This window comes from Opisthorchis viverrini, assembly GCF_000715545.1.
Source record: "Opisthorchis viverrini unplaced genomic scaffold opera_v5_92, whole genome shotgun sequence".
In the NCBI taxonomy this organism is placed as follows: domain Eukaryota; kingdom Metazoa; phylum Platyhelminthes; class Trematoda; order Opisthorchiida; family Opisthorchiidae; genus Opisthorchis; species Opisthorchis viverrini.
Window position 1 is genome coordinate 745,927 of NW_008751748.1, and position 11,413 is coordinate 757,339.

The 11,413-nt window shown below is 41.4% G+C and overlaps 1 protein-coding gene across 1 annotated transcript in view; it reads left to right on the top strand.

Annotated features, from left to right (window-relative positions):
• Positions 1–3,865: 3,865 nt before the first annotated feature.
• T265_13683 (hypothetical protein) overlaps positions 3,866–11,413 on the top strand; it is a gene marked incomplete at both ends in the record, with an annotated part of 15,428 nt that continues 7,880 nt past the window's right edge. The window contains 4 exons of the mRNA XM_009170032.1: positions 3,866–3,983; positions 4,035–4,156; positions 4,195–4,375; positions 8,768–9,108. Coding sequence (XP_009168296.1) covers positions 3,866–3,983; positions 4,035–4,156; positions 4,195–4,375; positions 8,768–9,108 — 762 coding nt within the window. The remainder of the gene's footprint in view (positions 3,984–4,034; positions 4,157–4,194; positions 4,376–8,767; positions 9,109–11,413) is intronic.

The window sequence follows — 11,413 nt, forward strand, 5'->3', positions numbered from 1 at the left end:
CTTTACGAACTACTCTAATCTGACACAAACAGGAATAGGTGCAAAATATTCCAAAAGTGTAAGGTGTTTCACTTTACATTGTCAGGTAAAATTTTTTGTTGTGAGTTGAGTCAGCTATCAAAACCTGGATGCACTTTGTGAAAGTAATTAATAACGCGATGCTCGAGATGTTTTTCAATGATTCGCAATGCTGAGCAACTCCCATCGGACTGAAATAAGAGATGAAAACCTGCATTTCAATGTTTAACAAGAAGTTGTTCCTTTACTAATTAATCAATGTAAAATACACGAGCCTGCTGAGTCTAACCGTTATTAGGTTCTTCAGTGGCTCACCTACAAATGTACTGAAATTTCGCAGAGAACAACCCTTTCTGGATTATTTTGCCTATAATCGCGATCGGTATACTGCAAACATACTCAAGATTCTCCTCCGACGATGACTGTGCTTCTTTGTTGCCACGTTCCGCTAAACGTTTCTTCAAGCGTAAGATAAAATATCCAAGTTGTGCACACAAACTGTACTTGCCTATAAATTGACCATTGTTCGCAAGTGAAAAGGGGGTGTCATATATCCTGTTGCTTCAAAAACCCATGATATTTTTCTGCCTTCTGTACACAGACGTGCTGTTATTAAATATTCAACTGAGGTATACACATATTAGGAATGGAAGTGGCAGAATGTGACGCCCACGTGGTTCTCCGGAAGGGACAACCCACAACACAAACCTCGGCCATACAAATCAAACCACCTTAGCTGTTTGGACATATGAGTATTAGAGGGTACGTAATTGGATCCCAAATGGAACTGATGTTCGTTTGGATTACGCTTTTATGTCAAATGCTGATCTCCAGTCTTGGGTCGAACGTGACGAAGCAATCTGGCCCAAACATTAGGCACGGCGCTTGTGGCCAATACGTACTATTACATATAGGCCCTATACTCAATTCTATAAGTTTGAAAAGTGAGCTTCATTTCATAATGCTGGAGTTTGTCGTGATACCAGTATAGCCATCAGAAATGTGCCGCGATGCACCCATCAAACAGAAAAAGCAAAATTCAGCCTCACTCATGGAAATTGTGATTATACATGGCACTGTTTCCTGTCACCATAAGTCTAAGCAAGCATGATTGGGTGTAGACCAGGAATTATTTAAAAAATTTGGAACCGCACTTTAAGAAACGGTTTTGATAATGACTTTGGGACTTTGATTATTATTATTCGCAAACCCGAATTTCATATCTTTGGTTCGTCATTCTGTGTGGTCCCAGAAGCATGACTTTTCATTCACTACTTTATCTTAGAACAATTAACAGGACCTAATATAATCCATCTATTTATTAAGAAACCGAAAATCTAATATACCGTCCCTAGTTATTATTGTTTAACATATCTGCATTGCGCATTTTGTGCTGAACCTATTTAGATTAATGTTTACTCTGATTAAGCTATGCGCTCTTCGCATAAGCCACTCACTGTACAGTGGGATTCTGGGTTAGAATACCTAGGAAACAGACTGAGAAAAGAAGCAGTCGATAAATGAGTGTTAGCTTCAGCATTTTCTGTATGAGCTTATCCACGTCCGTCTTGTGGCACCAGAAGGACTTCAGCTCGGAACGATGTAGCAGTCGCAATTGTTCCAGTCATCATGATTGCATCTTGAATCAACAGGAAAAAAATGGGCAGGACACATTTCACATTTGGACAAAACGGTTTGTTCTCATGTATAAGTAGCAGAATAAAGATTGACGCACGTGGTATTCAAAATTTATGGTTGATTAGGTTCTTCAGTGGCTCACCTACAAATGTACTGAAATTTCGCAGAGAACAACCCTTTCTGGATTATTTTGCCTATAATCGCGATCGGTATACTGCAAACATACTCAAGATTCTCCTCCGACGATGACTGTGCTTCTTTGTTGCCACGTTCCGCTAAACGTTTCTTCAAGCGTAAGATAAAATATCCAAGTTGTGCACACAAACTGTACTTGCCTATAAATTGACCATTGTTCGCAAGTGAAAAGGGGGTGTCATATATCCTGTTGTTTCAAAAACCCATGATATTTTTCTGCCTTCTGTACACAGACGTGCTGTTATTAAATATTCAACTGAGGTATACACATATTAGGAATGGAATTGGCAGAATGTGACGCCCACGTGGTTCTCCGGAAGGGACAACCCATAACATAAACCTCGGCCATACAAATCAAACCACCTTAGCTGTTTGGACATATGAGTATTAGAGGGTACGTAATTGGATCCCAAATGGAACTGATGTTCGTTTGGATTACGCTTTTATGTCAAATGCTGATCTCCAGTCTTGGGTCGAACGTGACGAAGCAATCTGGCCCAAACATTAGGCACGGCGCTTGTGGCCAATACGTACTATTACATATAGGCCCTATACTCAATTCTATAAGTTTGAAAAGTGAGCTTCATTTCATAATGCTGGAGTTTGTCGTGATACCAGTATAGCCATCAGAAATGTGCCGCGATGCACCCACCAAACGGAAAAAGCAAAATGCAGGCTCACTCATGGAAATTGTGATTATACATGGCACTGTTTCCTGTCACCATAAGTCTAAGCAAGCATGATTGGGTGTAGACCAGGAATTATTTAAAAAATTTGGAACAGCACTTCACGAAACGGTTTTGATAACGAGTTTGGGACTTCGATAATTATTATTCGCAAACCCGAATTTCATATCTTTGGTTTGTCATTCTGTGTGGTCCCAGAAGCATGACTTTTCATTCACTACTTTATCTTAGAACAATTAACAGGACCTAATATAATCCATCTATTTATTAAGAAACCGAAAATCTAATATACCGTCCCTAGTTATTATTGTTTAACATATCTGCATTGCGCATTTTGTGCTGAACCTATTTAGATTAATGTTTACTCTGATTAAGCTATGCGCTCTTCGCATAAGCCACTCACTGTACAGTGGGATTCTGGGTTAGAATACCTAGGAAACAGACTGAGAAAAGAAGCAGTCGATAAATGAGTGTTAGCTTCAGCATTTTCTGTATGAGCTTATCCACGTCCGTCTTGTGGCACCAGAAGGACTTCAGCTCGGAACGATGTAGCAGTCGCAATTGTTCCAGTCATCATGATTGCATCTTGAATCAACAGGAAAAAAATGGGCAGGACACATTTCACATTTGGACAAAACGGTTTGTTCTCATGTATAAGTAGCAGAATAAAGATTGACGCACGTGGTATTCAAAATTTATGGTTGGTCGTTTTAATGCAGGAAACGTTTCGACACTGTCTTTGGTTCTAATATGTAGCTACATGAATGTGATGACTACCGGAATTACTTTATTCGGAGTTTATTGAGGCTGTGTGTTCCATTCACAGAAACAGGCAGATGGCATTTATCCATAAGGTATGTACAAGCTCTGTGTAGCATCTTCTACTCAGTAGGTGACCTTTTAATTGAAAGCTACAAATGCGCATAGGACGATAAAAGGTGCATTGAAAAAGCATTTGACGATAATATAACCTACTTTGGAGATTGATGAGAGTTAAGCTACTACAAGTAACCATCTCGCCTTGCAGGCTGAGCACAGCAACCTTTGTAAGCCAAGGATATACGATCAGGAGGTAAGGAAAGAATTCGAGTTACATACTGAACTCCGAAACGATAAGATATGATTATTGTGTCAGTTTAAGAACAACATGACACCAAAACTGGATACAAACTGCATCAGTTAGGTTCTGCAGGTATCGAAGGTTTAGTGATCGAAATGAAACAACTGCGTAATATCTTTTTAAAACCGATGCTCACATTAACAGAAGCGATGATCTGTCCTGGTCACCTATCCTGTGATGCGATTTGTGGTACACCCCTTATTGTCAGGTACATATTGGGGAGGAGCACACATGTACGTGCACTGCATTCAAGGCGACTGGCGAACTGTGTTTACACATTGTGTGGATATTCTTGAAACGATTCAGGATCGACGAGAATGATTCAAGTAAGTCATCTTTCCTGAGAAATCGCCTGATGTTGACCCATTCCTTCTTAGTTTGTTGGCAGCTGGGGTTATGTGAGCGAGAAATCATAGACTTACTAGATGGGAAACATTCCAAGAGAAATGCCAATTTGGTGCAAAACAAATTTGAAGATTCTCAGGATCCGGAAAACCAGGTACATCTTTGTTCATCCGGGCTTTTTACTGTCACTAGAAGGAAGGACCGTTAAAGCAGAGGAGAATTAGTCCGGATGATTTGTGTCCAATCTGTCAAGACGAACTGCTCTCAAAGCAGCGTTTTCCCGTCACATTTTGTCGCAAAGGATGTGGAAATAGCGTGCATATTCGTTGCATGCGTGTCTGGACAGATCATCAACGAAAGCAAAATACAATAAGTGAGTTCTGATTACGTGAAAGCTATTCTTGGTGGTGGAAGTCGTCTGACATAAATCATTAAAGTTGAACACTATGAAAAGTACGCTAATATGGCTACACATCTGAACGGTGAGAGCTTAGCCATGAAAATACTTGTGGATGTCATGAAAAGGCTCTAGAAAATAACCTGACAATCCAGTTAGGATATTTCCATATTTCTGAACTACCTACGGGTTTTACGATTGGAGGTGGCCTAGATACTCCGCCGGGTTCAGAAATTGTTCATCATCATCATCATCATCATCATCATCATATCATCATCATCATCATCATCATCAAACTTCTCGTAAATCAGGTTCATTTAATTTTTTAGCTTGAAAATACCTTGTGAAACAATAAGGTTGTCACAAAAAAACCTCATCGCCAGATGCAGAGGCACTTACGTTGTCCGTGGGCTGTTCTATCGTTTTCGTATGGTGCCCTGGACTGAATATAAGTTGTATCAAGTTGTATCGGCGGGAGATGTTGGGTCTTCGACAAATACCTAGTGCCGGTATGCGCATTCATGCATCTTCTACACATCGTTTACCTGCAGAACGATGCTATTGGTCAACAGATTTGACATGTACAGAGGCGTGTAGCCCTTAAACCTCATACTCAAATGTACTGAGATTTAGGGGTATTGATTTTTCAGTGCGATTTGTTAATCTCTTGGTTTTCTGGCGCGTCGTTTCAAGAGCTATTGATACCCCCGGACAAACAGCCAAACGAATTATTTGTCAACTAAAGCAAATACTACCGGCGTTGCACTTTCACTGAAGATTTTGTTTTTTAAACTGTGTTAATTCAGCACTTCACAGTCACATGTTCAAACATGCTGTATATGAATCCAAACATCCTGAAGCTCAAAAGCTCTACCTCGTCTCAAGCTCTGTGTATTATACAGACAACTGTAACCCTGAGGTGATTGTTCAAAACAAGGCGCTTGAGCCACTCATTGGAGCACTGCCAAAGTTGCTGAGTATCTGCAGGTTAACTCAGTGATTAAAATGTCGCCATAATAGAGAGAGGAAATTTTTATCTCTAAGCGGTGGCAATTAAACCCTCATGTTGGGAATCTACCTCAAAACTGACCTCACGTTTGTTAATATCTTACAGCTTAAGTTAAATAACCATATGTCAAATCTTTCTCGCAAGCGATAAGAAAATGTGAAAGCAGTGAAAAAAGAAGGGGGAAAAAGAAGAAAAACGAAGAAGTGAGATGAAAAAGGAAGAACAAAGGATACTGAGGTTTGGCTGCATGCCGGTATTTTTGAGCTGAGGTACTATTGGCACTAAGGCAAAGCAACAAAATGTTTCATAACGTAAATCTGGCAAAGCGCTTGAGCTGTATCCTATCAACTCTAATCCAGTAGGGTAGTTCTACTGCGTGCACACAGCTCCACCATTGTAAAAGATGCGTTCTCGAGATAGTTAAAAAGATGACGGAATCCAGCCTGTACTGAGAGAGCATTCTGCATGTGTGGCATCATTAGGCAAGTCTTGAGAATACGTATACAGCAGTTCATATTTCTTTACCGAATGAACCCAATAGAAGTAAACAACGCGTTTTTAGCGTTTGCTTTCATTTTGAGAGCGGCATTACATAAATGAGAAATTTTTCAAATGGCACGCTTCAATTTTTCATAATGAACAGTACTAGTCGTGGCAGCGAAATTTCCCACACATAGGCGCATGGAGTTCGCCTAGAAAGGATTCTCCAGTTGATCTGGGTTCACAGTAACATGCATGGACAAGATAAACAACTTTATTCTCATAAATTTGACCACATTTTGCCGTTTTCCTTGTGGTCGTTGACGTGAGTTATCAAGTATGGCTTGGATAACAATAGTTCATTTCACATTAGTTGCTCGTTATTGTTATCCTACTACTAAAGCTACATTGATGGTAGAGGTGCTATTAAAGCAATTAGTTTCTCTTGATTTCCCACCCGCTTAGAACAAATCGACAAAACCAGCTAACCCGTTTACAGGAAACCCCCTAAAGTTCGTGTTGCGCGCGCCAAGGTGGTGCCAAAGATCATTAACTCCGCTCTACTAATCTCATTCACAATAGTCTCTCAGCTGCACTTAACATTAATGATGTTTTGATACCCAAACGGATGTGTTTTTGGTCTTGATATGAATCACATAACTTGTGCCTACAGAAATTCCGGAACAAAGATTGAATGCATCGGCGCAAAATGCTCTGGATTGGAAATCTTGGTGGACGGTCTTCTGAGTAATAAGTAGACCAGGGGTGACTGCAAACTCCGCGTGGTAGTAAGGAGAGGATATTTCTGAGGTCCATTAATAGCCAGATGTCAAGTAGGTCCAATAATAAGCGAGCATCTCTGCATATATTTGGGAGTCAGCCGTACCTTGAAAGTGCCTAATCCCATGAGGCGTACAATCAAGAGAGAGCTCTGTTGCCTGCCTCGAATGCACATGAATTACGGAATGAGGTAAGCAGATAGTGCTGTTCAATGATCATAGAAAGAGGTCAAAATGGCTTGGATTACGTTTGACATAATAAACGAAAGGGAGGGGGATCAAACAGCCTACATTAAGAATGCTAAGGTTCTATGATTTCAGCTTTCATTTTTGTGGCAGATAAAATTCGTGTGTCTAAACCGGGCAAAAAATCTTCACTTCGAGTTACTGAATGAACACCACACAGCGAAGAAATAATCACTGACTTACCTGAAGTTCAGAGTGCTTGTGGGAACTTTTGTCGAGCTCAAAGGTTGCGTAAATAAAGCCTATCTACAGGCAGTTTCTCTGCAGAGTCGAAGAGCTAGCCCTTACTGATTCAATATATCAAAGGCCCGAAAATTTTCGATTACTAGTGTTGTGCGTGTACGGTGAGAGCACTTCTCGGGCAACGGCCAGGCCGGCCGATGCGTCTTTAGCGCAACAAATTTCAGCAAGCTCCCGAATGTGACCAGTGCGCGCTTTCGGCTTTGATGGTTGGACTAGGCTCGTCGGATATCCGCTCAGTGCCTATCACAACAAGCTCTAAGCGCGAAGTCTGGGGTCAGATGGAGAACGAGCTCCGATGGGAAAACAACTATGGTGCCATAGTATTAGAAAGACTAACAGCACAAATTACATCAATGAGTTTGTCTTGATCCCAATAATGAAATTCTCAAGTCAATGAGACTGCTTCATTGACACATACTGCAACAGATTACACGTCAATTATTGATAAGACATTTCTCTGATCACTGTACCATTTTTTAACCGTTGGTTGTTTTCAGTCATGCGCCAAATGGACCCAATCCTGTTTACTAGGTTCTGTGAATATATATGCTCAGTAAGATACAGTTGCTGTCCGTCATTCAAATTCGAACGGAATGACAAAGGACTTGGATGGCGTTAGAAGTATTATACAGCTAGTTACTAAGCAGTGTTCCCAAATAAGATGAAACTTTTCGTCTTCGAATCGTTTTTATCTTTTCTGTAACTAATGTGACCTATAGACCCCACCTCGGTCTCGTCTGCAGCCTGAATTATTCTAGATAATGTGGCTCTTTCATGTGGACAGTATAACCAATTAAGACAGACTGTACCTATCTGAGTTTGTTGTGTGTCAGTAGGTGAACTATAAAGTGCCAACCACAAAGGGCTGAATGTATGTATGCATATATACAGAAACCAAATCAACGACAATCGTTGTAATTTTATGGAGCTAGACGCCAAAGTCCCATTCTGGCTTTGGTGCACCCCTATGTCAGCGATGATAGCAACGACAGTGGTGATACGACTGTCTAAAGTACAGCCTTATCTAGTCATACGAAACACTGTGATAGCTCGGACGAATTCAGTTTTAGAGTAACCATAGACATCAGGACAGGTAATTTGTCACCGAGGTTGAGTATTTTGTTATTAACTGTCAGTTTGGTCCATCACCTTCACCTATGACATGCCGTCGCAGGTCTTGTCTCACTTGATGTGCTTCAACTGGTGTACTAATACGTGTTTTATGTGATTCAGTCTCAAAGTAAGTTGGTATCCTCAACAGCTGAGCCGACTGAAACATGTCTGAACTACCAACCAGCTATAACTGGCGAAAGAAGCTGCCTTCACTGCCACCTGTTCTATGATTATGTCTCTGGAGGTTAAGGAAACAAGCAGAATTATAACGCTTTAGGCATAGCTGACGAACATTATTCGGCAGGAACGACTCGATCACATTTGTACTCACACCCTCCGTTGTGATTGGATCGCACTGCATACTTAGTTTTGGGTCACTGGAAGAGTAAGAAATTCCCTAACATTGTTAATGAGTCTCGTTTGTCGAATAACCCACTTTTTACCACAATCTAATTTGAAAACATTCCTGGATGATCGAAAACCATCTTTTTTACTTAGATCTCTCGGAAGCTGTCCCATGTCCGATTTGCCGCGGGGAATTCGCTTCATTAGGAATATTGTTACGAGAACTATCAGAAGACGTTAACGCAATGACCTCGAAGAACGTACCCACAAAGACGGTGCAACCTGCTACTTCATCACAACCACAAAATCTAGTGATGAAACCTCGCCACCCAGCAACCAAGTGCTTGTCTTGTCAATGCAGTCCGATTTTAGGAAATATTTACCGCTGTGAAACCTGTCTCGATGATCAGAATGAGGAAAAGGACATATATCTTTGCTCGGTCTGCTTCAAATCTAATCAACATGCTGATCACGACAGTTTCTCCTATCGTGAGGTAAGTGTAAATAGGGCTTTTGGTGGTTCGCTCGTCACAATCACTGAAACAAATAAACTACAGCAAAAGCTGGAGACGGTCCCTTCAAAAAAAATTAAACAAACGGAAAGTATTGTCGTAAAACCAATTTCCGACGAATGGTAGCATGAGATTTTATCCTGCAAGTAAAGCCAACCTATGCTTGAAAAACAAGAAATACTGTACATCTGCTTCATCCAGATTGGGAACCATTGGCGATGTGCATTTCACGAAACTCCAGGGAGGTTCAAACCCGCTACGTCCAGGCTAGCAGCTGAACCGTTTGACGACGAGCGGCGGATCACCATTCGTGATTAACTTACACTGTGATTGACGTTACTGGTAAGAGATTCGGTGATTTTTGGTTGAGGCACACAACTTCTCGGTTTTCACGCACAGTTTGGCTTCAGTTAAAGAACGGAAATGGGTAAGGTTACCCACACGCCGAAAACCTATTATCAACAACCCAGGGGATGCTGTTTGGATAGGAGATCAAGTGTTGGTTAACTGGTATACCTAGATACAGGTCAGAATTTCAAAAATAACTGGTGGACTGCTCCTAACTTCGAAGGTAAGTTATAAAAGTAGGAGTAGGCTAGTCAGAAATGGATCTATGTGTATATGTGGGGAGGCTGAAAGCTATGGTTGACTTACTGTTGTGTCACTTGTTGTCTGGCTGATGGCCCGGAGGTTCAAATGCCTAAGAGTGCACTGATGAGGTGAAAGCGTTTTATGAAAGACCTTATCTTGAGCGTAAAAGTAGGTCAACAGTGGTGCTGCTGCTGGTGTTACCTAATATCACTGACCACTCATATCTATTGCTTTTCCACATTTCTGGCTTACATCCGTCGAATATTTAGGTCTTTTGTTTTAAAAGGTTATAAAAGGTCCGCGGAAAATTGTGTAGAGGATGGTAACTGATAAGTAGAATATCTCAGCTGCACAAACATTTGAACACGTACAAAATGCAGGCCAAAGTTTTTCTACACAGCATTTGCATACACTCAAGCTGCAGCCCTTCATATTCTCCCGAAAACGAGCGGTGAATGGCCTGAAACATAACAGCAATTAGCCTACGTATAGGAAAATTAGATGCCCCCATGATCAATGGTATTCCCATCATCTAAAACAAGAAGCGATAACACATACGTAGGAGCTGCCATAAAATTTTGAACAGACTAGGAGTTTCTTGCCTACTCATACGGTTTAAGTTTAATTGGCTACAAAGAATTCAAACAGGTGATCGGAATAGCAACTGTTATCATGAAGGTGATTGTTGTTAGTCCGTATCTACGCATTGTAGTGTGCAAAGCCAGATGTGCTGGGGGGGGGGGGGTCAGGTGACTGATGCGTTTGTGTTTCATTATCATTGGGAAGTCGAGATAGCTGGATGGGGTAGCTTTACTTTCAGTCGCTGTTATGTAACGGATAGCTGTCATTTTAATTGAGGTTTAAAGACATATTCCCTCGGAGCTTCTTCCGGACGGGTTGTGGATTCGCCGAAGATGTGACATTGCAAACTTAACAACCCCAGTCTCGTTTGAATTCGCAGTTAGAATGGGCATCAACAACAATCCATCGGTTATGCTTGGTAGAGCAATATGCGCAGGTTGCGGCAAGTTCAAAGCGTATGCAGAAACCGGCGCAGGAAGCGAACGGCTTTATTGGTTAGTCAAACACTATCTAGCTCCTAGAATGCTATCTTTGTGTAGTTTGGACCAGCAAACAAGGCAGCTTGCTAGTGACTTCATTTCCAAATTCCCCGGGTGGACGTCTCAAGTCTAGCGCACTGTTGGCCTTCTCGATCAATCTGTCGAAATTTTACGAGCTTGCGAATGGATGACCTTTCTGGAGGCTTACTTCGCACATTCTACTGTATGACGACATCCCTGGTGTTGTGAGTTCTGGCCGAAATACTTAAAGATAACGTTCGACTAACACCAACGCTGCTGTCAATCATGCGTTGAATAAGTGCAGCATTATCGACGAGTGACGGATATGCTATATTAGGTCCACAAGCGTATGTGTAAGCAAGTAAGCAATTATGGATAGCAAAGAAGAACCAGTTTATCAGCTTCGTCATCTTCGGTCCGGAAAACTTGAACGCAACTGTACTGATGAGTAGCTTCACTGTTTTTACAGACCAGCAGCAGTTAGTGTTGCGTTCGTCTGTCTGATAGTAGTATCGAACCAGACTTTCTTCGTACATCACCTGTTGACGGTTTTAAATTGAGGTTTATCCAACTCCCCCCCCCCCGGCACCAAAGACCCAACCCCCCCAAACCGG